This window comes from Protopterus annectens, chromosome 1.part1, assembly GCF_019279795.1.
Source record: "Protopterus annectens isolate FY-2018-M chromosome 1.part1, PAN1.0, whole genome shotgun sequence".
NCBI lineage: Eukaryota > Metazoa > Chordata > Ceratodontiformes > Protopteridae > Protopterus > Protopterus annectens.
In genome coordinates, this window is record NC_056726.1 from 518,768,994 (window position 1) to 518,795,843 (window position 26,850).

Below are 26,850 nucleotides of genomic sequence, written 5' to 3' on the forward strand. Positions count from 1 at the left end.
AACAGAATTCAGAAGTTTCCCAGACTCTACGGTAAAACCTAGAACTCCAAGTACTATGGAAAATTCCATTAGACAAAATACCTTTTTCCACATAAGAAAACAACTGCTCCCCAACAGTAGTTCTCCATTCCATCCAGAGGAATTTTAAATCTTCCTCTTACCACAGCTCTGCCCTGCCTTCTTGGTTTCCCCTAACTATACCTCCACCCTGCCTTAGCCACTAGAGGGAATTACATTTTCTGCTGTAGCAGTCAATTAGGGATCTTGGGTCATACCAAGAAAAATAGTTGCCAGTATATGAACTATCTACTGTCTAGCAGAGCAATTTGTTTTTTTTCCTTGCTGATCATAAGTTATCTCAACTGTAAGCAGTGGCAGCAGTGCTTAATTTTATATGGAAGCTCAATGCCATTTTTTTTCTGAAATGTAGGGGAATGTTATGGCTTTTCTGTCTCGAGGAAGGCCTAATGTCAGAAAGTCTGAGAAACCATGTTTTACAGAATACACAAATACAAATTTCACATTCATAACATTCTGTCAAAAACTTCACTCATATCAGCCTTTTTAATAATGGGGAAAGGTTTACATTATATAATAATGTCTTGTCCCTACAGTCTTAAGAAACTGGTATTAAGTAAAACCACTAAGACAACCATTTTGCTAATGGTTATAATCTTTCACTAGTCAACCAACATTTTCTTGCCATAAAGCAGCTTAGTATCCTTTGATGTAGAACAAAACAATCATTTAGAAGACATATATTAATGGTCATACTAGCATTTCTCATCTAATTACACCATAAAATTTTACCTCATATACATGAAAGAAACAAAGATTTCTGGAATCCAGTTCACTGTTCTGTACTGAAAAGAAAAAAAGTGTGCTCCCACGTGCACACACACACACTGACCCACATACTATAATGGGTCCTGACATAGTCTGCCAATGAATGTTATGCATACCTAATCCTGTTAACTCTTTGCTGCTGTTTCGAAATTCAGGACCTGCACTGGAATGACATAACCAAAACAGGGCAACAAGAAATTAGACTCAATGAAATTTAAACTACCAGAAGTAAAAAGCAGTCCAAGCAGTGTCAATGCACGGAAACTAGTCTACTCTATACACTTTTGGAGATCTTGATTAAGCAGATATTTGAAACACAGAAGCTAAAGTTTTGTCAGTCCACGCTGTCCAAGTCATTCTTGAATTAGCAAAGATGAATTCCAATGTCTGCAGTAACCACAATAGCACACTGCATATCTTCTAGTATTTATACAGTGACCGCCACATTCAGAATCCCTAATGGTAAAAGCAGTTTCACTTTTCCTTAGAGTGCAAAGTATCATCAATTCTTACAGAGTGACATAAGAAAACTGAAAAGCAATGCATTTATGTTGGCCATTTAAAAGAAATTAACATGTTTTGTTTATTTTTAGACACAGCTGATCTAATATTCTTTGACTATACCCTTTTCAGTAAAATTTGTTTTAGCAGAAATGTACAAGAAAAGTCACATATAAATAAATGTAATTGGTTTACACAGACATTTTAAAGAAATATCTGCCTGACTATAAACAAATTCACTGCAAAAATGAATGAGACAAATGAGAATATCAGGAAATATAAAGGCACACCCAATCAATTACACTAGTAATCTTGTAGAGGTCAGTCAACAGTAAGGAGGTAACAGGTATCTTACTGTGAATTACTACACCCTTCCTGTTCAGTCATACTTAAACAAATACACCATGCCTAGCATGTTCAAATAATTACCAAAGACAAATAAATATGCTTTTGGAGTCAACCAACTCAGTGGCAACAGAAAAGCAAGTGTAAAACTCATTATCTGCTGCTATACCACCACACACTCAGGTTTGCATCAGCCGTTCTGGTTACTTATTGAGTGACCCACAATTTCTGTCCAAAGAGCAACATATGTCAAACAAATTAAACATCGCATAAAGCTTAACAATTCTCTCATTCTGCCACCACACACACAGTGCCTGATTTTAAATGACTGTTAGCTTGTCATCCATCACTGCTGAAACTGCTAAATATTGCCGCTTTACAGAAAGAAAAAGGTAAAGTGAAACTGTGGCACAAATGCCAACACAGCAGAATTAATAAGAAATATGTTTAAAATATCCTGTAATAATGCAGTCAAGCTATCCTAAAAATGTACTTGCATATGCATTGGGAGCATATTCTGGTTTGGGAAGCTTTTTTTCAGAAACAGTATGATGTAGAATGAATTAGAAAACCAAAATGTACAACATACAAACAAAACCCATAACCTAACAGAAAATGCATTTGTCTTTACCATGTGGTAATGGCGCTACCAAGAACTTACCTATGGCTTTGTTGCACACAAGTACTTGAATATATTTCTAGAAAAAAGCTTGATTTGTGTTCACAAGGAGCAAACACAAAGACCAAAACAAGGAACTTCTGGAAGTTTTTCAAACTACCATAATAAGAAGAACCTAGCAACTAAAGTAGTTAATTCACATAACAAATAGTTCAGTAGTTTGTGTTAGAAGTGCTAAAGCAATCGGTTAGGTTAAAAAAAACTAGATGACAAAGACATGCATTAAAAGCCAGCACTTGGACAGGTATGCACAAGATGTAATTCTCTTTTTTTCTCAACATTTTTTTTTATTTTCAAATACATCTGAATGAATTCCATAGTATTTATACATATCATCTTAAATAACTATGTACACTATTTACATTAGCCTGACACTATAACAGATCTTAATGTATACAGTTGCTTTATAAGTATGTCCAAGCCATTATCAGACTGTCTGATCAATTATTGTATAGTGTCAATCAACGATAAGACTTTTCCCCAAGGGTTGTTGATAAATGGCTTTGGATAAATTCTTAGTTCTTTCATTTTAATTTCCAATAATGCTGTGGTCTTCAGTAGGATTACAAAATGGCTTAATTTTAACACAAAGAAAATGTGGTTCCAATCTACATTGTGTACTTGTTCACATCTCCAACATATTCCTTTTATGGAAGAACTAATTGTACTGATTCTGTCTGGGGTTAAGAATGCTCTGTGCAAGCATTTCCAATTAAAAACTTTCCAGTATTGTGTAAAGAATGTATATTTTATTGATAATAAGATATTTGTTTTAATATCATCAGTTAACTGTATTGAGTGTCCTTTTGTTATATATTTCCAATATAAGGTTTTGGGTGTTGTTTTATAGTTTATCAATATTTTGTAAAATTTTGAAATACTGTTTCCCATGTCAAAGTCATTATATATGATTTTATATATGTATTTCATAAATTAATGTATTTCTTTAAATGAAGAATTGTTAATTATTCTAGTTAAATCTTGCAAATATGACATAATACTCTATAAAGTTCACCAGTCCTGTTGTGGAATTTTGTATGTTGTTTTTATTACTTGCATATCTAAAACTTTTAGTTCTTTGATACATTGGAGCCAACAAACAAATCCTTTCTGTTCCCAAGAATTAATAATTTCTCTATATATTTTATGTGGAAAGTTCTTTGTCACTATAAATGGTGTTAAAAGATCAAACCAGATTTTAAGTCTGTATTTGCAGTAATAATTTTCCTAAATGAGTCAATGTAATAATTAATCATACGGGTATTAGTGGGTTGGTTATGTTATATTGCATACTAACACATAATATGTGCCATGGCAAATTGTTTTTATCTGTTATTTGAAATGTTTTTGTAAATCAAATTCATTTATTGATATTACAGTTAATAATTCTTTCCAATTTGCAGAGTAATTTGGACTTATCCAATCTGAGATTGTTTTAGATATTGATGCTTTTATATATGCTTCTATATCGGGAAGGTTTAATCCTCCATGTTTCCATGGTCTGATATGATGTATTAAAGCAATTCTGCTTCTTTTGGGAAACCATAAAATTTTATTAGGCATGAATTTATTTATTTAAATATATTCCTTTCTTGTAACAGTTGTATTGCCAAGGCTATATATAGGATCTTGGGCAGTAAAACCATTTTTATTAACTGTAGTCTAGTCTATCTTCAAATATTAATATTATTTTGTTCCATTTTTCCACAAAGATTTTAATTGTATTGATGATATTATTGTAATTTTTTTGAAACTAACTCATCATTATCCTTGCATAACTCAATTCCTAGATATTTTAAGGTTGATTCTTGTTTCCCTATAATGTGATCCCCATTAGTCTGCAGTTCTTTTTTTTATTTAAAAATAAAACATTGTCTGCAAAGAGCAACTTTATTGATCCGTCCCCTCCAACCTGTGAGTTGATCCGTCCCCTCCAACCTGTTTGCTAATGTAGTCCATCACCAGTATGAACAGCAGTGGGCTCAGAGCTGAATCCTGATGTACACCCACTGAGAACCCCTCTGTGAGGCCAAACACTGTTCGTACCAACTTCAAATTCACACAACCACAAGGAAAAGAGAACGCATAGAAAGGATGGCAACACTTATAGATGCATTAGCACTCCTACTGTTCCCTTAAAAGAAAAGAAAATGCTACACAATCATAATAATGACAAACTGGAAGCTTGATGACCGTGTTTATCAGGCTACATTTCATCAACCTGTAGGGAGGCCCAAATGAACACCTATGGACCAGGGGTGTAGCCAGGATTTTCAGATTTGTACTCACAGCTCCTAGACTGCTGCCCCTAACAAGCCACACCCACAAGCCACACCCACATCTACACATTGCTGTCCGTACACTTCCTTAAACTGCTGACCAGGCCATGCCCCTTTCATAATGCTGCTCCCTGAATGATCATTTGTGAGTCATATGCCAGGATGGTAATTACTTGCATGATGAAGCAGCTTCAGCATTTCATATCTTCATGGGTCAAAAAACAAATACCTTCTCATTTAAAATTTTTCAGACTTCATTCCAATGAAGTTGTACCCCACATACACCCTATATTAAATTCCTTCCATACCATAGGCTGCCAGCAGTTCTCATGTCAGTGAGCACGAGATGAGCCCATGCCTGGTTTCAAAACCAGTGAAAGAACTCAAGAAGTTCCGGCCAGGCTATCACAATTGAGAATAACAGTGGCGGATCCAGGAATTTGCAAAGGGTGGGGGGGGGGGGGGGGGGTGCAGTCTTGTCAGTTAACTACCGGGTTGGAAGCGAGAAAGTGGGACACTAGGTTTGGTGATTGTGAAAAGATCACCGTAAGAAGCTCTAACATGTTTGGAAAGACATCAATTTACATTCAGTTGCACATGATTTTGCTGTGAATACAGGTAATACCTGTGCAGCACACAGCACATGCACAGATACTACAAGTATTTTCAATGCATGGAAAAGATGATTGGTTGCCCATATCCTGTTACAACCTATGAACTGTAGCATCCTTTGCAGGTACCCTGTTAGTCTCATGGCATGCAACAGACTGCCTCAGTTCTTCAGCTTTCTGCAGGTCTGCACTTTTGAAAAATATTATTACAGTGCATGAATCAATAGTGTAAATGTCATTTTATTATTGTTTCATACATGTAATAAATCCGTGTTTAATGCTCACAAACTATTTTTTTATTTTGTACATACCTTTCAAAGTTTAAAAAACATCTCTAGAAATTATGTAAAATCAAAACATGAAGTGATGGACAGTTTGAGATCAAGACTCCACTTCCAACTCATGACAGCTTCTGTCTTTAAACGCAGGCTTTGAGAGCATAAGTTCAAAAGAAAGTTTTCCTTTTAAAACAAACCTTTTGTGTTCTGTTTCATTGCTTTACAAATAATCTGTAGTAAAAGCATAAGGTATTTTATTAAATGAAGACTTTAAACGTAAGTTGGACGAAGGTTTAAAGCTATGGAAATGTGGTTTATAAGAAAAGGTTGAAGAGTTAGACATATGAATGAGAAAATGAATTTTGGTTTAAGAGTTATACATTCACATTATTATCTTCTACTAGTAGGAAAAAATTAGATATTCCTGAGATGTGTGTCTTCAACTTATTAAAAATTGGGAGTATATAATCACTCTCATGAAGCAGGAGCAAGCCTGCAAATAGATCTTTGTGCAAACAGCTAGTGAAAACTGGGTCTAGGCAATTCTTTCAGAAAAATCCTTAAATATTTTCCTTACCTTTTCCATCTCATTTTGGTAGTACACATGTGGCTAATCTACTTAAGCATTGCATAAATAAACAAAAGGTTTGCTTTCAGCTTTTAATGAACTTTACAGCACGGCAGAAGCTCCATCTGCAGTCCCGAATTTCAGTTCCACATGTAGGTGGAGCTGTACTGCTGGTATCTGGACTCATAATGGTCTTCATGCCTGCATTAACCAATTCTGCCCTACAGGTGGAGCTCCTGTGCAGCATCAGTATGTCAGACCTAGTATTGCAGGAAAGCTGTCTGCCTGCAATATCAGACTTGACATATAGATAGAGCTGCTGCACCAGAAAACTTTAGTTATCTATCACAACTCCACTGAGTCCTCCGGTAAATTCAGGTAAATTCTGAATTTTGTTGTAACCCAACTCGATGGCTTAAATGGATAGATCCTTAACTACAAACTGGATAATTCACATTTGAATGGCATTTTAACTGGTTTGTAATGTATTGACATTATTTTAAGGATCATTAGTCTGACTGTGAAAGCAGCTTTGCAAGGTTAATCGACTGCACATATTTCTAAACTGTTACAATAACGCAAGACCTGAAGCTGAAGTAAATTAATGGGGCAGTGTCTATGTGAAAGGTAGAGTGAAAGCAGTACTTGCACAAGTTGCACTGAGCTTTCTCTCATTGTACTGAAGCTGAAGTGTAGAAAAATGCCCCCAGAACTGTAAGATTGGCCACAGGATGTATTGCAGCAAAAACTCCAAATACTTCTGTACTGCACTTCGTCATTGAACACAGCCCGTCACTTATTTTGTTTTTCCATTTTAAAAGTGGTTTGTCTTCTACTCTGTCTCTCTCTGAATGATGGTATTGTAGCATAAAGGCTTCTAAGCGTTAATGCTTTCCTGTACATGAAAGGGGGAGATTAGAGACAGATGTCTCTCTTACCTTCGTGAAGTTCTAATTTAGTACTTCTGCAACCGTGCAGTAGATGGCACTACAGCTCATGATAGTTTTATCAGAAATCTCGCACTGGAGCAGCCGGTTCAACGTATTAAGGAGCAGTTGTAGAATACAAATTTAGCAAAACTTTGTATATTTTCAATTTGCTCTATATAACAATACATAAAGTCTACACAAGCAGATCATGGTACAAGAGTTGCATAAGTATTAACTGACTAAATCAGGTCTAAGATGTTACAGCAGCTGATATTCCTTATTTGCTAGGGCAACCCTAGCAGTTCAATTTTACAAGGACATACATGCAGTAGTAACAGTGTAGCTGCTATGCTGCGGTATAACATCAGCGTATAAGCTGTCAATTTAAACGCTTAGTTACTGAGAGTCAAAAAGGGGGTTTGAATGAAAAAATAAAATAAAAAAAACGTTTCTAGTGACAGAAGGGACCATGTGTTATTTTTACTGAAAACAGTTGTCCAAATCAGGATTCAGGACAGCTAATTAACAGCATGCTTATTAGACTGTCAACTCAACGGATCAGCTGATATTTACATGGCTGTGAGGTAATGCAAAAGCCCTGCGTGCGTGTATGTGTATCAAGTATCAGACAGACAGTATGGGTGCACAAACCAGTTTGAAACCTCGGCTAACCTGTGTGAGTCTCTGTATTTGCGGTACTAGTAGGCCTTAAACCCTTCCCGCTCTCCTGTGATGCCTTGCGCGCCATCTTCTAAAAGCTAATGTTAATACATTACAGAGAGTCAGAGTCTCAGAGACAGTACACTATTTTTCACTCTGAATTTCTATATATTAGGTTAGTGTTGGCATAAATTTACCTGATCATCACAGATTCACAGGGACATGGGGTGAGGGGATATATGCTTAACTAATTGACTGGCAATGCTTTTTCTTTGTGCACGCGTTTGTTGGCAGGTTTTACTAACTATACACTCATTGCATTGCTCGTGAGTTGTGACTGCTCAGTAATTATTTTCATGGGACTGGAAATGGAAAACAAAACAACAAGTCAACTACACATACTTATTATATTAGTACTACTAGTACTGCTAGTACTGATAATTACCGGGCAGTTGATCGGTGTATGTGCCACTGCCTTAGTCTTCTCAATCTCGTCTGCAACCGCCAGTACACTCAAAAATATTACTCTAGGGAGTCGAGACTAGGGCTAGGCACACTTAAATGTGATAAATACACTAAGAAAGCTGTTTGTCAAGGAAAATAAAAGCAGCAATACTACTAGCATAGCATCATGCATGTGGCGAGTAATCCAAAAAAAACAAAAAAAACAAATGCTCTTTCTTGTGAAAGTAAAGGAGGAAACCTGTTATGATCGTAATAAATGACATACTAAAGCTTTTTAAGCACTGGTCTGGCACTAACAGTGTAGCATCCATTAAGGCTAGCTTTCTTTTTTTTTTTGCTAAAAAGACTCATGGTCAACGTTATCTTTCACTTGCTCAGTAAAAGATTTTGTGTGACAGCAAGCTTTTTTTATAACAAAAAAAAATATCTGTGGAAATGGACTAGCTATCTATGCAGCATTTACTACCATGATAGTTCATTCATTTCACTTTATTCACATTGATTAGTAGTCTGCATCTTCGTTCTACATCTCATATTTTATAAATAAAACTTAAATAACTTACATAAATGATTCAGCCAGCCAGGTACAAATCTATGCAACAACAGCAATAAAAAGTATACAGATAAGCAGCCGAACCGAAGCAAACAGGTCAAGTGGAACTGGGTCTGGAAGTTGACATACTCTTATTAATATATGCTGTCTCACACTCTCTCTCAAAACTAAAGCGGGAGTCTCTGGACCAATCAGCACAGCCATTGGTTTGTAGCTAACAGGCTGCTGGGTCCTATAGCCAGCTAGATTCTACCCCCCCACTCCAGATAAACTGTACTGAAATGCGTACAATCAGTATGCCTCCCGACATCCCTGCTATGGACTTGCCTTTATTGGTTGTGCCCTTTTGGATGGTTCTTTCTTTTGGGTTTGGATAGTTTGCATATAGCAAGCTTTGCTCTACTTTACCAAAGTACCTTTCATTTCCTTACATCAGAAGTTGCAATACATCTTCCTGACTACTCCACCAGTACAAACAATATGGAGAGCCTACGCAGACACTTTCATGAATGTTTAGACAATGATGGCTATATTAGGCAGTGTGGCCCATGTTTAATATTAATCATATTTAATTGCTAAAAGGAAAATCTGTGCTAAACATTTCCAAAACACTCCAGAGCTCCTTTAGATTAGAATCTAATTAAAAATAGTTTGCACTTAATACTGAAGAGTTTGGTGTAGCTGATTATGAATCCTTTACTTTGTTAGTTAATATTTGCTGATAAGAACATTAGCCAAGGTAATAAAACTATGTCTTTTCACAGTAACTCTGCACCATAATGTGCAATTAATACTTCTAATACACTAAAAATGAAGTTTAAAAGATGAAACATGTTTAGCATTTGGATAACTACACCAACATTACAATGGCTGATATATATACAGCATCATATGCTTAGATCTCAAAACTGAATTCAAAAAGGTAATATTCTGATTATCATGAACTCAGTAATTGGAAAGTTGGACCACAGTCTTACTAGAACCAGTCTGTAAAGTGTCAATGAGATATGTTATCCTGGGGCTATCTCCAAAAGAATTATACACCTGTCATGATATGAAACTCTGGTGCTGCATACAAGAGAAGTGATGTTAGGAAGCTGATACTTCAAGATGTGTAGGTAAAAAGACTTATGTTAACCAATCTGTAGAGAAAAATGACGACATCCTTACTGACATACTTCTATTGCCAATGATGGGCATTAATAAATATCAAAATCAGGATATTTAACAACTTAATAATTTGATGTTTGAAACAGGGGATTTAGTGCTCACCTGCTGGGAAGACATATTGGTAATCACCTTTACATGGTCAAGACTACATTGCAACTAGCTATCACATATGGTGTAAAATATATTTACTTACTACTATGCTTAACAGATTCAGGTTAACAGCTTTAAATGTTTGAGAGGGGTGGTAAAGGGAAGTCTGAGTGAGGAGGTCAAAGCTAAATCAGAGTGGCTGCAGCCAACTGGCACAGAGTGTCAAGGGTAGTGTATGACAGAAGAATGCCAAAGAAGCTGAAAAGTAAGGTGTACAAAACAGTGGTGTTACTAGTACTACTGTATGGCACAGAAATCTTGGCAGTAAAGGCACAGTAGTTGAGGAAGCTAGAGGTAATGGAGAAGAAGTGCCTGTAATGCACTCTTTGGTACAGACAAAGAAATGAGGAAATACCAGCAGAAGCCAAAATATCTCCAATTGCAGGAAAAGGTAAAAAATAACAGATTACATTGGTTTGGGCAAATGTGAATACAAACAGAAAATCTGAAGATGATTTGGGACAAACAGGAAGAAGAGAAGGGGAAATGAGGGTGTTGTGCAAATAGGTGGATGGAGTGTCTGAGAGAAGCCCTGTGACAATCAGCCATGAGTATAGAAAAAGGTAGGAGAGTGGCACTGAATAGAGATAGTGACAGTTGACCTGACACCCCAACCCCATGCAGAAAATGGGAAAAGGGGGTTGTTGGTGATGATGTCTGTTTTTGGACTTTTTCATGAACCATTTTAAACCTCAGGCAGGCAAATATAAAATATATTCCAAAAACAGTGTAAAAGTATTGCTCATAAATACCAGCAACCTAAAAAAAGTACAGTTTTGTACCTACCATAAATGTAGATGTTCGAGTGCTAATACAGCTGCAGTCATAACAGATGGGTTATCCTGCCGTCAGGCGGGTCCTCGGTCGGCCGAATTCCAAAGTCTAGGTCCGGCGTCGGTAGTCGTCGCTTCTTCCCTGACGTCAGTGTGGCAGGGGTATAAAAGAACCAGCCGACGCCATCTTCTTCAGTTTTTATTGCCCCAGATGTCAGGTGCCCCCAGAAGGAAGGCAAAACATAAATTTATGCAATAATGCAATGTAATATAATCAAAAAGCAGTAGTTTGCAAGCAAATACACCATAAAAGAATACCCCTATCAGGTTGCATGAGGAGGTGTTTGTCGTAAGGCCTGTTCCAAGAGGGGATGGAGGGAGGGAAACCTGGACTGCAGCTGTATTAGCACTCGAACATCTACATTTATGGTAGGTACAAAACTGTACTATGTTCATCGTGCATACAGCTGCAGTCATAACAGATGGGTAGAATCCCAAAGCTAAAAAGGGGTGGCAGGCACTAAGTGGAACTAGGAGGAGCAAGGATGCCCTGCAAGACTGCTGTGGCAAAGCCTGCTCTAGATTTAGAGTAAAGTGGAAGGTGATTGTGCTTGGAGAAAGTGTGCACAGAACTCCAAGTGGCTGCTTCCAAAATGTCCTTGGTAGGAACTCCCCTGAGGAAAGCTGCAGAGGTAGCTGTGGCCCTTGTGGAGTGAGATCTGATGCTTGTAGGCACAGTCTTTCCATGAAATGAGTAACAAAAGCGTATGCAGTGGGCTATCCATTTTGAGATTGTCTGTTTGTAGATAGCCTTTCCTTGAGCACCTGTAGCATAGGACACAAAGAGTTGCTCTGATTTTCTGAATGGCTTTGTCCTGTCCAAATAATAACAAAGTTGTCTGTGAATGTCCAAGGCATGTAGTAGTCTTTCCCCTTTGTTTTGTGGGTTAGGATAAAAGGTAGGTAAGTGGATAGTCTGATTCAAGGCTACACTGGATACTACCTTTGGCATAAAGGAAGGGTTGGTTCGTAAAGAGACTCTGTCCTGATGGAAAATGATGAAAGGTTGCACAGCCATGAGGGCCTGTAGTTCCGAAACCCTGCGTGCTGAAGTGATAGCCAGAAGGAAGGCTGTTTTCCATGACAAATATTGCAGTTCTGTTGAAGCAGCTGGCTCAAATGGAGGCAGGCTCAGCTTTTCTAAAATGAAGTTGAGGTCCCAAGCAGGTACTGGTGGTTTCCTTGGGGGTTTTATATTCTTAGCCCCTATGAGGAACTGTCTTAAGAGAGGATGAGAGAATAAAGGAGGATCAGTGTTGTATTGTGCAGAAATGGCTGAAGCATGGATCTTGATGGAGGAGAAGGAAAGTCCACTGTTTAACATCTCAGCTAGGTACTGTAATATTTGAGGTAAATTTAGTACCCAAGGATTCTGGCCCTTTTTCTGATTCCAGGCACAAAACCGTTTCCATTTGGCGGAGTAGGCTTTTCTAGTAGAAGGTCTTCTGGCCTCCAAGATGACATCCTGCACCTCCTTGGAGAGGAGGGTCTGTTGGGAAATCAAGGAATCTTCCATACGGCTAGATTGAGGGTTTTCAGCTGACTGTGAAGAGTTTTGAAGTTGTGCTGGGACAACAGAAGAGGCACTAGAGGCAGGATCCATGGTGGGGAATGCGTCAGGCTCTTCAGGAGTGGATACCAGTGTTGTCTTGGCCAGTCTGGAGCAATGAGAATCATGTTTGGCCTCTCTGCCCTGGCTTTTAATAGAACTTTGGGCAGCAGAGGAAGAGGTGGAAAGGCATAGACTGTCAATGTTGTTCAATTGAAAGAAAGTGTGTCCACTCTCCAGGCCTGTGGATGATAGGTCCTGGAGCAAAATTTTTTCAGTTGGTAATTTCTGGGGGTAACAAAGAGATCTATGTCTGGCTGTCCCCATGCCTGAATTATCTTTGTAAAAACTTGAGGATGCAACTTCCATTCGTGTGGATCTGTCATATTTCTGCTTAGGTTGTCTGCCAGCGTGTTTTCCTTCCCTGGCAGGAATTGTGCTTGAAGTTGGATTTGCAATTCCAGAGCCGTGTTCCAAAGGGACATAGCTAGTCTGCACAGGGGGTATGAATGAGTTCCTCCCTGTTTGTTTATGTACCACATCACTGTGGTGTTGTCTATCCTTATCAATAGCTGGCCTGGATGCAGTAGGTCTTTGAAGGCCATAATAGCATTTTGTACTGCTAGCATTTCCTTTTGATTGATGTGAAGGTGCTTCTCTTTTTGGGACCATTTGCCCTGAATGCACTGATCTGTCATGTGTGCCCCCCAGGCGTAGTCCGAGGCATCTGTTGTGATGATTTGATTTGCTTGAGGCATGCAAAAGGGGAGACCTATGTTTCTTTGGCATGCTTGAGCCCACCACAGAAATTCCTTTTGAAGACATGGAATGAGTGGTATAATTGTTTCCAAACTGTGGCTGTGTTGAGACCATAAGTTTTTTAGGTACCATTGAAGTTTCCTCATATGCAGCTTTGCACATGGGATCAGCAGTATGCAAGATGCCATGAACCCAGAGCCTGCAGGACTTCCTTGCAGTCAGCCTGGTGAAGGTTGCCATTTTGCTGAAGTATTGAGATAGTTGCCCTTGCTTCTCTGGCGTGAGGTAGGCCATCTGGGTGTCTGTATTCAAGCTGGCACCCAGGAAGATTATTGTTTGAGAGGGTATTAGTTTTGATTTCTTTTTGTTGACAGTGTATCCCAGAAAGTTCAACAATTTTATTACAAACACCAGGTGTTTCAGAAGTATGTGCTTGCTGTCCGCTTGGATCAGGCAGTCGTCCAGATATGGGTATATTTGTATCCCTTGAAGTCTGCAGAAGGCAATTACTGATGCCAGGCATTTCGTAAACACTCTGGGTGCAGTAGATAAGCCAAAGGGCAATGCAGAGAATTGATAATGGGTTGAACCTGCAAGAAATCTGAGGTATCTTCTGCAATCTTGTCTGATAGGGACATGCAGGTATGCCTCCTTGAGGTCCAATGTTACCAGCCAAGACTCCTTGCCCAGCATGGGAAGAAGCTGCTGTAATGTGAGCATCTTGAATTTTGGTACGAGTAAGTATGTGTTTAGGATGGATAGGTCCAAAATAGGTCTCCAATCTTTGTCCTTTCTTGGTACCAGGAATAGTCTGGAGTAAAAACCTTGACCCTGTTCTTTTGCAGGTACCTCTTGAATAGCTTTCATGTCCATGAGAGCTGAAATTTGCTTTTGTGCCTCTGCCCTTTGATTTTGTGGCAGGTTTGGCATGCCTCTCATTTTTGGAAGGGTGTGAAAGTGGAATCTGTAGCCTTTGTCTATAATGTCCAGGATCCATTTGTCTTTTGTGACAATATGCCAATTTTTTGAAAATAATGCCAATTTTCCGCCTAAAGGTGCAGCCATTAAAGCTTTGCTTGGCATGCAAAGGGGAAAGTCATTGTGTCTGCTTTCTGAATGACTGTGATCTATCTTCTCCACCTCTTGGTGTAGGTGTTTGCCATTGTCTGACTCTAAATGATCCTTGAGATTGCCCTCTACCCCTCGGGCACCTGTATCTGCCTCTTTGAGGTCTGTCCGTGGCTGGAAAGGACCAATTTTTTGAAGGCCAGTTTCTGCTGAAACGTGGAGGTTGTACCTGTAGGAAATCTTTCACTGTTTGCATTGATCTTGCCTTTTCCTCCATTTTCTTTAGTACCTCCTCAGCTTTAACACCAAACAATACATCTTTTTGAAGAGGTGCATCTAGTAATTTAGCTTTGACACAATCTGGTAAGGTTTGCTCTTTCAGCCAGGCATGTCTACGTATGACAGATCCTGTAACAGCAGCTCTACATGAGGCCTCTAAAGCATCAAAACCACACTGCAAGGTATGTTTACCCACTTGCTCTGCACTATGCAACAAATCCTGCAACTCCTTTAAATCTGGTTGCTCAGGTTGTGTCATTTTGCTTTTCAACTGAGATAACAAAAACTGCTGATACTTTAGCATATGAAACTGACAGTTTAATGCCCTCATGGTTAAAGTGGCCGAGGTGTATACCTTTTTCCCCCACCTTTCTAAAGCTCTGGAATCTCTCTCTCTGAAGGTAATGGGTTTTTGGCAGTAGAGGCCTTAATTCCCTTGGGACCCTGTGAAATAGTTTCTGGGTCAGCCGCATGGCTTTTGTATAGGAATTGGTGTGAATCAGGAACCCGGTAATACCTGTCAGGTTTAACAGGAGCTGGAGGTAAAGAATCTGGGTTGAGGCTGGCTTCTGTGTACACATCATCTAATATATCCAAGACAGGAGGGATAGCCAAGGCCTGTGCTGGGGAAGCAATAGAAAATCCCCGAGCCTTTTCTTGGAATCTGAGTAATCTTGGCCTTCCCAGTGAAAGTGTTCCCTCAAGGTATGTAAGGTTTCCCCAAAATAATAGTTCTCAAGGGGGGAGACCGAGGGAATGGACTCCTCAGCATCAGAGTCTTCAAAAGGGGAATATGAAAATTCCTGGTCCTCAGAATGTTCTGAGGTAATAGAGGCTTGATCTGAGGAAGGGTAGTCTTCCTCCAGTCTGGGCCTTTTGTCTGAGGGGGGCTGAGAACCCCTGATAAGAGTAATCAAATCCTCAGCCATTTTGAGCATCTGTTTTTTAGGCATGGGGCCTTGACAGGGGCTCTGTGGGCCTTGCCTTTTAGTTTTCATGGCTGCTTTAGATTTTGTGAAAGCCTTAATGGAAAAGGAGGAAGGCCTGAAGACACCTTGAGAGGTGGCAGGCCTGTCTAAACTCTGAGTTTCCCCGCCAAGAGTGGCGTCGGTATCTGTAGTCGGAGTGGGGGCCAAGGAGCCTGCGACCTCGGGCACAGAAGACACCGCTAAAGAAGTGTCATCGGTACTCAGGGGCTGCGTAGGCGCCTCGCTGAGAACCGGAGCACTGGTAGTCGGCTTTAGCGTGGTGTCGGTAGAAGCCGCGGACCTCGTGTGTTGGTCCTTATCTTTGCGTCTTTTACTTAAAATTGGAGTCGGAGTATCCGACGACATAATGTAATTAAATTTTTTACCAAAATAGTGTTGGGCGAACTCCGCCCAACGCTTAATAGTGCGTTTGTTGAATCTAGCACAAAAACGGCAGGCCGAGACGTCGTGGTCTGGGCCTAAGCAAGGAATACAGAAAGAATGGAAATCCTTATGCGGTACTTGCTTCCCACATGAAATGCAATTATTAACTTTGTCTGACATCGGTCTGAGGCAAGAAAAGTTTCCCCAACGGGGTACTTAGCTTTCAAGAAGACTTCGGGTGAAATATTTTCGTAAATCTCAGGAGCTGGCTGACCGGCACTTGCGAACTGCTTCTGCTTCGGGCACCGCGCGGCAAGAAAGACTGAAGAAGATGGCGTCGGCTGGTTGTTTTATACCCCTGCCGCACTGACGTCAGGGAAGAAGCGACGACAACCGACGCCGGACCTAGACTTTGGAATTCGGCCGACCGAGGACCCGCCTGACGGCAGGATAACCCATCTGTTATGACTGCCGCTGTATGCATGATGAACATCTGTTAAACTACAATCTTCTTTTTATTTAGATAAAACTGGAATTTTATATCACTAAAGAAACTTGTCTGTTTTCCTCCAGAAAGGATACAATGCTCTTTCCCTTGTAAACAGCTCTAAAGGAGGCTGAGGATTCTATAAATGTTAACATCTCTCCACAACCTAATCTAGTTAAGCGTTGGCATAGCTTCAAATATGTGAATGGGGGAGAGGAGCTTCCTCAATTTTATTTTCTGTATCAGGAAATCTGTGGAGGATCTCAATAACTGAAGGTTTCACTCAGTGTGTTCCTTCTTGGTACTGTGATTACTAAGGAGTTAAATGTGTGTGGACCTTCAAGGATGACAACATGCTACCTATAACAGACTTTAAATGGAGACCAGTCAAAAAGTTTACAAACAGCCATTAACAGTTTACATGCATTAATTACAGAATGATTGAATGGCTTACATATTGTTCTTTAAAGAACCACAGATAGTTTACATGCATTAATTACAGGGAGAGTGAATGGCTTAAATTTTGCTCTTTGAACAACTATGAATGCTTCACATGCATTACTTATACGGCAATCAAATAAATGGCTTACATATTGTTTTTTGAAAAGCCATGAATGGCTTACATACCACTGCTGAGAGACCTGAACTTATATCACAGTTGCATGAGAACAGCACCACAAGTTTTATAGGTTCATAGATTAGTACTAGGCTAACTGCCCTTGTGGGCCATTTTAAGCCTAGTCAGTTTCCCCATGTGAGAATCAAACCCTGCACCTTGTGTCTGGAAGGTAAACACCTTAACCATTATAGCAACCTCCAACCCTTCTCATGTCACTTTAACTCTAATAACATACGACTGTGATGCTTAAGATTATATGTTTTGGTGTTGATGGGTAGTCAATCTTGCACCTGATTGTCAGCAGCTGTGGTTTTCCTGGGATAGAGTGAGCTTAAAGTGTGAATAATAAATGGGATGACAGAGCCATAGGGGAAATTGACTTTCTTGCAAAAATGGCTTACTTTAATTGGCACATTTTTTGTACAACAACAACAAACTTTAAGTACATGTCTTGTGAGGTACTGTGTGCTCATGATTATGCAATACAAGTGTTCTTTGGTGAGTATGTGTGATCCAAAATAATCTTCTTTCTTTTTCAAACAGACGTAGAGAAACCTTCACAAACTCTGTTTCAAAAATTCCTTAATACAAATACCTTGCAACAGACTTATGTCTCTGAAACAATGATCAAATCTATGATTTATTTGCTTTTGTCTACTCAAAGTCCAACTGAAAAGAAGGCACTTGTCAGTGGAGGTCTGGGGGTGGGGGTGGGCTTCTAGAAGTTAACAATATAAATGCTGTACATCAAATCAAAATATAAGTGCTATGTAAGGAAGGGACAAGCAGTTTTGAATTCCAAAAAGTAAGCAATATTCTACAGCAGCAGGACATCAGGTGGTAACATGTTTATATAGAGGAGAAAAACAGGTAGTGAAGGAGTTGGGGGGGCTACTCTAGAAGGAAATGTCTGTGATACATAGTTAAGTGGTGAAGAAAGTAAATAAAGAAGGTGCTAGGGGAGAGTCTAGGTGAAAGAGATGAGGAGTATCTGAGAAGAAACGGTAGGTAAGTAGTTCATTAGCCATTGGAGAGGGAGGAGAGATTGAGGGAGTGAGAGTCGAAAGTGAGAAATGAGAAAGAGAAAATATGATGTTAAGAAATATGTAAAAATGTAGGAGTAGAAAATATAAGTGAGAGAATGCATGGGATAAATACAGAGTAATGGAGGATATAGTGGCTAGAGATATAATAAAAGATGACTATAGGTATAGGAAAGATGACACAATGTAGAAGCACAGAGAAAATCAGTATTAGTCTCAGTATTAGTTTGAATAAAAATTTGGTATTATCCACTTAATTCATGAGGTCATACCAAAAAAAGAAGATCAGAGAAAAGTCTTGTTCTCACTGTTTATTGCATTGTTCTGACCAACCACTGAGTACAATGTTATATTTTGTCCCTACTTTAGTTTAATATATACAGCCACTAAAAAGCACATTCAACTGCAAACCTATGTGTGCAGTTTATATGTTACAAAGTCTCAATACAAGTGGCAGATATTCATTTAGGACTTTTAATTGTTTAATACTAATAAAATAAGAAACTGATTTGTAACACAGAATGGGCAGCATGGAGCAAAAACCTCCAATTTACATGAGAAATGCATCTTCTACATAAACTTAAAAATATATATGGATGACCACATGAGACTGAAAGTTTGGACAGGGCTGGATGACAACATGGTGACAAAAAGATAGATATGGGATTATGGCCTGCATGCTTTTATATGTACAGTAAGCTTAAAAAATGAAGCTATGAACCTATTAAAATAATGACAATTTATTGAGGAGGTGCAGTTCTACCTTATTCACATGTCAGGACCTTTGTAGATTCAACATTTAAACCAAAGTTCATGTTATTTGAGCTCTTTCAAGCACACCTAAAATGTTAATATTTACAAAAATGGGACTAGACTGCTGTTACTTGACATAGGTACACAGTCCTTACTTTTGTTTAGATTACCAAATGTCAGGAAACTGTCTGCCATCAAACAATCCTGTTGGACACAATTAGTTATAATGGAATCCTTCAAATACACAGCATTCAAGCAATTCAGTTCTATCAAAACGGGTGACTGTTCAACTAAATACGTAGAAGTGCCATTACCTTATCTTCTTCAAACTTCTGTTTGCGCTTTTCCTCTACAGCAGCTCGCCTCCTTTCTTCTCTTAGCCTCTGTTCTTCAAGCCGTTTCTTGCGCTCTTCCAGGTGTCGCTCATAGTGCTGCCTTGCTCGTTCTTTTCTTTCTAGCCACACAGCCTCCCTGGCAGCTAAAATAAAATGACAGGAAAAATAATCTTTTCATACTTTCGGGTGACGGTTCTATTTTACAGAAGTATTAACACCTTTATAAATTACACAGCAATCCACTTAACCAGCACAACTGGTTATTCTTATAATGATTGTTTTACTTTTACTTTGAATATATAAGTTCCAGGACTTACAGACATAACTGTTGTAAAAGCACTGAATGAAAGAACTTTCACTTCAAGATTTACAATCATAAATCCAAATAAATAGTTTTATTACCATTGGTCCTGATATGATCACAGGATAAACAGTTTTATTACTGTTTGTCCTGATATGATCACAGGCATAAAATAACTTAATCCTTTACAAAGTCATAACACTTCATTCGGTATTGACTCTTCTGCAAATGTTGACAGTTTAGATTCCAGACAGTCATAATACGAGAATACATACAAAACTAAAAGAGAAAAAGCCAGATGAAAACATCTATCAAAATGGCAAGCCATGTTCAAGGGTGCTGAGCCATGGAAATATATAACAAGAAAATCAAGATGTGTATAGACTGTGGCCAATAAAGTTATGTTAGAATAGATAATAACTGCAGAGACCACAGACTACTAATAAAATGTTAAAAGACCTGGATAGTATTCAAAGGGAAAATAAGATTAGTGAAACAAATGAACAAAAAAAGACAAGTTTGAATAAGAAATGCTCCTGCTCTAATCATTACAGAACTCAGGGTAGGAGGGTAATGACAGTAAAAGGGAAGTATGGTTGTAAATATCTATTAGTAGAAGATCATTATCAATATTAGTGGCCTGTTTGGTTCCTAGCAAAATAAAAATAATCAGTTGATGTATACTAGGTGCTAGGGTTAATAATGTAACAGAAGGAGCACTGATGACAAATAAATAGGAAAACATGCAATTAACGATGCTCTCTCATGCAGGAACTAATAATGTGGTTTGGGAGACTACATGAAGCACTTATAAGAAGTTATCTGCTACAGTTAGAAATATTAAGACATGTACAACAGAGTTCTGAAGTACTGCCCACATACAGAACCACTGCAGCATTACACAATAAAAATCATACAGGTCATAGTGCAATACAATAGACTCAAATTCATAAACTACTTTAATCATTATGTTCTCAAAGGACAGCATACATGCAAATTGTGTAGACAAAATAATTCTAACAAGAAATAAAACAAAATTCATTTGGGGAGGCCAGTCACATTCCAACACTGCAAAAGCAGCAAAAGGCAGAAAACATTTCTCCACATAAATATAAAATAGAATATTTAAAAATATAAAAACTAGGAGAAATAAAATAAACTACAGGACAGATAAAATACTAAAGGGGAATGTGAATATTGGTGTAATGTAATAAATGAGGTACACTAGTCAAAGGTCATAATTCACTAATAAGTAACAGGGCCATAACAGTAAGAGATATAGGAACACTTTATTTGAAAGATTATCTAGACATACTTTATGTCAACTACTTTGATAAAAGCTACATAAATAAAGATAGTCTTGCAGCTGAGGTTCCCAAGCAAGGTGGTACTTTTGATCATAGCCATTTACTGCAAACATCATCATCATCATCATTATCGTCAACATCATGATTACTTTCATTTAGGTCTATTTCTCAGTGAATTTTTTTATTGTTCAGATTTATTGGGCAATTTATACTGAGGGTACAGTAAATGAAAAGCTGAGGTAATAACTATGTATGTACCCATCTAGTTCACTACTGTGTATTCATATAATTTGTTGTTGCACATGTACACACTGCTATGTGTTTACTTTTGTCATCTGATTCATGTTGTGATTAAAAACGACCTAGTATTTAGGATCAGTTCATTTACTTGGTTAACAAAGGAAATAAATAAATAAATAAGGTCTTCTAAATGTGAGAACTCAAGAGTTAACTGTAAGTTTGGATTTTTCTCTAGCAATGCAGTGCAAACAAATAATGTCACATGTGAGTGGTTTAAATCTGTCTCAAACTGCTGAAGACTGAATACAATGCCTATAGGTTGTTCTACTAGTTTGGTTGTCAGAACAGCAAATGAAGGTTATCTGGCCCAACAGGAGTAACAAGGATCATTTATGTTTGTCTTTTTTTCTCCTTTCACCAATAGTTCTAGAATTACAGAAAGTGGCAGAAATGTATAAAGTAGGTCTTGGTTCCAGCTTATTTTAAACATTTACTCATTTAAACCTTGTTGTGACAGTATTCAGAGAAGAAAACCATTCAGATAAGAGGCAAACAGCTCCACCTCTGAAAGAGGAAGGTCTATCCATAAAGCTTACATTCTTGAGGCACTGAAGTCTACCTGCTGAGTGTCTGCAAGATAATTTTGGTGAATTGGTATGTAAACAGCTTGCAAGATTCCACCAGGTTTGATGGTGTATCACATGAGCAAGTTGTCTATGGCTACTTGAAGGACCTGTGCTCTTCAAAGCAGTTTGGTACTAGATGAGTTATTTACATTTCATTACATTTATGAGGCACTCCACTGGGGAGGAGAGTCAACCGTCCATGAAAATTCAGAGACTATAAATGTATTGCCACGTAAGTATGATACATCCATAATAAGAATCTGATTTGGAAGGGGGAGGTAAAAATGCACACTAGCTCTTTGAAATTTATTTTTATACACCAAAGGAATTTCTTTATCAAGGAGGAAATGCAAGTCATTATGTATTCTATGGGCTACAAATTCTGGCTGCAAAAGTTTTTGAGGTTCCATTTTTCCATATGAAGTCTTACACTGGGGTTATGTGGCTGTAAAAAGGCATTTTCCCCAGAATCTGTTTAAGTATAATATCATCGGTCTACCACTGTTGATAAAATGGGACAGTAGTTGCATATTATTTACAAGACTCTGTGATGTAATACCATCAAAGACAAAATTGAACAAACATCAGAAAATGGAATTTAATACTCAAGCAAGGATTTATTTATTTATTTATTTTTGTTAGGTTTTTAAAAGGGATGCCACATTGGGCAGAGACCATTTATAAGACAGTCATGGGGAGAAAGCTCCAAATCTTCTTCTTCTTTTGGCTGCTCCCGTTAGGGGTCGCCACAGCAGATCATCTGTTTCCATTTCTTCCTGTCCTCTGCATCTTGCTCTGTCACACCAACCACCTGCATGTCCTCTCTCACCACATCCTTAAACCTTATCTTAGGCCTTCCTCTTTTCCTGTTACCTGGCAGTTTCATCCTTAGCATCTTTTTCCCAATATACTCTGCATCCCTCCTCAACACATGTCCAAACCTACGTAATCTTGCCTCTCTGGCTTTGTCTCCAAACCTTCCAACCTGGGCTCACCCTCTAATATACTTATTCCTAATCCTGTCCACCCTCGTCACACCCAGTGCAAATCTTAACATCTTTAACTCTGCCACATCTAGCTCTGACTCCTGCCTTTTTGTCAATGCCACTGTCTCCAACCCATATAACATAGCTGGTTTCACTACCCCCTTCTAGACCTTCCCTTTCACTCTTACTGGTACTAGTCTGCCACAAATCACTCCTGATGCTCTTCTCCACCCACTCCATCCTGCCAGTACTCTCTTCTTCACCTCTCTTCCACACTCATCATTACTCTGAACTGTTGATCCCAAGTATTTAAACTCATCCACCTTTGCCACCTCTACTCCCTGCATCCTCACCATTCCTCTATCCTCCCTCTCATTTAAACACACATATTCTGTCTTACTCCTGCTGACCGTCATTCCTCTTCTCTCTAGAGTATATCTCCACTTCTCCAGGGTCTCCTCCACCTGTTCCTTACTCTCATTGCAGATCACAGTCATCTGCAAACATCATAGTCCATGGAGACTCCTGTCTGATCTCGTCTGTCAACCTGTCCATCACCATTGCAAATAAGAAAGGGCTCATAGCTGATCCTTGATGTAATCCCACCTCCACTTTAAACGCATCCGTCACTTCCACCGCAGACCTCACTGCTGTCACACTACCCTCGTACATATCCTGTACCACTCTTACATACTTCTCTGACACTCCTGACTTCCTCATACAATACCACAACTCCTCTTTAAGCACCCTGTCATATGCTTTCTCTAAGTCTACAAAAACACAATGCAACTCCTTCTGACATTCTCTGTACTTCTCCATCAACACTCTCAGAGCAAACATCGCATCTGTAGTGCTCTTTCCTGGCACGAAACCATACTGCTGATCACTAATCATCACCTCTCTTCTTAACCTAGCTTCCACTACTCTTTCCCATAACTTCATGCTGCGACTGATCAGTTTAATCCCTCTGTAGTTACTACAGCTCTGCACATCACCCTTATTCTTAAAAATCAGTACCAAAACACTTTTTTTTCCATTCCTCAGGCATCCTCTCACTTTCCAAGATTTCATTAAACAATCTAGTTAAAAACTCCACTGCCATTTCACCTAAATATCTCCATGCTTCCACACGTGTGTCATCTGGACCAACAGCCTTTCCAAAAGATAAAAGTCCACAATACAAATATAATTACTAAAGACACTGAAAAGATTATATACATAAAACTTTACAGGAAATGGTGTAACAATGAAATATAAGGATCTATGTGACAAGTAAGCAACAAAAGAAGAACGTCACATAGAGAAAACTTACACCGGCCAACTGTATCCATGATACCTTGTTAAAGATACATGACCTCAAGTACAAACAAGGGCAGTTCTGTAGTATACTGACTGAACATGGCAGGTAAATACAAGTTCATGATAGTAACACATTTGATGAGCTTACCAAATCATTCAGTCTGGTAAAGCATCATATCCTTGGCTTGTCTCTTCAAGGACCAGCCAGCTTCAGCAGTGAAGCTGTTCAATGTTTTATCAACTTCCTCTCAAAAAGATTATTTCGTAGAAAATGTTTTAACACGGTTAATTTGGGCGGTCTGAAGAATAACAGGGAGAGATGAGAAATAGCAACTGAAATGGTTGAAACTGAGAGTGCACTTTTAGGTTTAACACTGTCAAAATGGACAACAAATTGTTAAGCTAGTTCCACAGTCAGTATTTTCTGTAATTTTTAAGGGAAGATGTGATTAGTATACAGTAAGAAGAAGACAATGGAAATGCTCATAAAAAATCAAATAAGAAATTCTGAAATTGTAACTAATTGCACCTGTAATTATCATTCAAAGTCTAATTAAGTCAGTTATGAATTATGGAATCTACCCAAAGGACAGGACAAATAGGTAGCTATCTAAATGAATGCAGGGATTAAGTAAATTACTCTGCAGTGGTAGAGCAAAGATGATATGACTAGATCTAATAATACTGTTTAATTCCACTGTCAATAACGTCTAATACATAAAAGGAAGTTTCACAGAAAGAGTTGTAGGATTATGGAACGAACTGCTAAACAAAATTAAAGACATAAAATTGCAAAATAAACTTAAAAAAAATGGAGGATTACAAAGGACAAAACTGAGATTTAGTGTGGTAATCATGACTGACAGTTTACTCCATACACCGTTGATATATTAAAGTATGTTAATGCGTGAATGAACAGTGCTTTCCAAAAACATAGTTCGGCTATGGCAAACTAATGAACAAGCCACAAAAAGTGTATTACCAGCACAAGGTATGTCAGCTATGGTTTACTATTGAAATGTCGATCCTGACATGTGCGACTCATCTTGCACGAACGCGGAACTGCGATCGCCACTACACCGACTCCCAGATGTGCGAACGGCAAAACCTCGCCCCTATCCGACCCATGGTAGCATGGGTGTGGAGGTGTTGCGCGGCCGGTAATGTAGATCGTTGAAGTTTTCGCGGTTTCGGTTCGCTAGTGAACAGTTTTTGCAGTTTCAGTTCACGCAAACACGTCGATGAGGTCGCCGTTCGAACGAAGTGCATTCGCACATTCAATAGTAAACCGTCAGCTATTCTTGTTCTTTGGTGAGACTGTTTGGTATAATGAATTTTCAGGGATGAACCACCTCAAGTTCAAATTTATTCACACATTTATATTTATGCATGGAAACAAGAAAAAGCAGATAACTGTGATGCTAAATATAGAAAGAAAATAAATGAAAATAAAAAGATACATCACAATATTACAAAATAAAATGCATGGTAGAATTGGGTTACCACCTTTTCAGATGCCTAAAGTGGGACATTTTTGTAGAAATGTAAGATTTTGCAGGACAAATGTACCCACAGCCAGTGTAAAGGACATAACTTCATTTGCATGCCAAAATAAAAGTTCATTATTGCCCCGCAAGTAGACATGACATGGAGGTTTGAATTAGTTGCAGGCAGTGAGGTTGACAGTCTGGAAGCCCTAGGTATATGGCATTACAGTAGTCCCAAGAACAGGATACCAGGGCAACAGCCACTACAGGAAGGCCTATTGGTGTAAAAAGATGCTTATTAAGAGCAGTTCTCCTTATACAGATACAGGAAGATGTGACATTAGCAGAGACCTGATCCTCAAAGGTTAGCTTCATGTCAAGTGCAACACCCTGGCTAAACACCTTCAATACAAATTCTAGTTTATCACCACCACAGATGATGTTAGTGGACAAAACTGTAGCAGAGAAATCCTGCAAAGTGGTTTGTATCTACATGGCCACTGTCTGAGATACTGGGCTTCAACTAATTCAGTGCAATCCAGTCATAGATGCAGTTGCATGTTTTCAGCTAAATTGCTAACATTAAAGTGTTTCTTGGGAAGGCAAGTATGCACAATGCATAATAACAGATCTAATATGCAACCACATGGTACAATGCAAAAAAAGAGAGCAAGGGGCAAAGGAATTGACTGTCGACACAACTTTTTGTGTGTGACCAGAGAAGTAGGAGATGAACCAATCCAAAACCACAGCAGTGATGCTGCAGTAGAACATTAAATGATCTAACATGATTCTACGGTCCACTGTTTCAAATGTTGAAAGAGATCTAACAGGAATGAATGTAATAATTACACTGGTCCAACCACAAGACTATAAAAGATCCTATGAGCGATTTGTTCCAGTACTGTGCCTATAATAAAAGCCAGACTGGAATAGGTCATTTATGTTATTTTCCCATAAAATTCAGTTACACTAAAAACACATCTTCCCAAATCTTATCCAAAAAGGGGATCTATAGTAGTCCAAGTTATTGGGATCTAATCCAGCCTTTTTCAGGATAGGGATAACAAAGGCCTACTTAGCTATACATGGAAACACTCAACCTTAGTGAGTTTATGACAACACAGCACTGGACTGGATACAGCTCATCTAAACAGGGCAAAACTAGCTTAATACAACAAGGGTCCAAAACAACTGGTAGTTGTGCACATACAGAAAACAAGAGAGATAAAACAATAATAATTGGGTAACAGGAACTCACAGCAAGTAGAAAATGGCAAAATATCCATATAACTACCTACATACACTGCTGGTGAAGTATGTGTGAAGCCTAATCTGATTGAGGCAAGCTTGGTGTTAAACAAAAGAACAACCACGCCACATATGTCAGAAGATAACATTTTCTGGGTGGTCAGGAAATATGGGCTGCACTGCTTCTCATCTTCCTAAAAGAGAACAGCTGTTTGCTTGCTTGTCACTCCAGACATCACTCT

At 38.7% G+C, this 26,850-nt stretch overlaps 1 protein-coding gene across 1 annotated transcript in view; it reads right to left on the reverse strand.

The window, feature by feature from the left end:
- Positions 1-26,850, reverse strand: part of MAP7 (microtubule associated protein 7) — a 1,390,439-nt gene that overhangs the window by 654,147 nt on the left and 709,442 nt on the right. Inside the window, exon 7 of the mRNA XM_044076419.1 lies at positions 19,091-19,254. Coding sequence (XP_043932354.1) covers positions 19,091-19,254 — 164 coding nt within the window. The remainder of the gene's footprint in view (positions 1-19,090; positions 19,255-26,850) is intronic.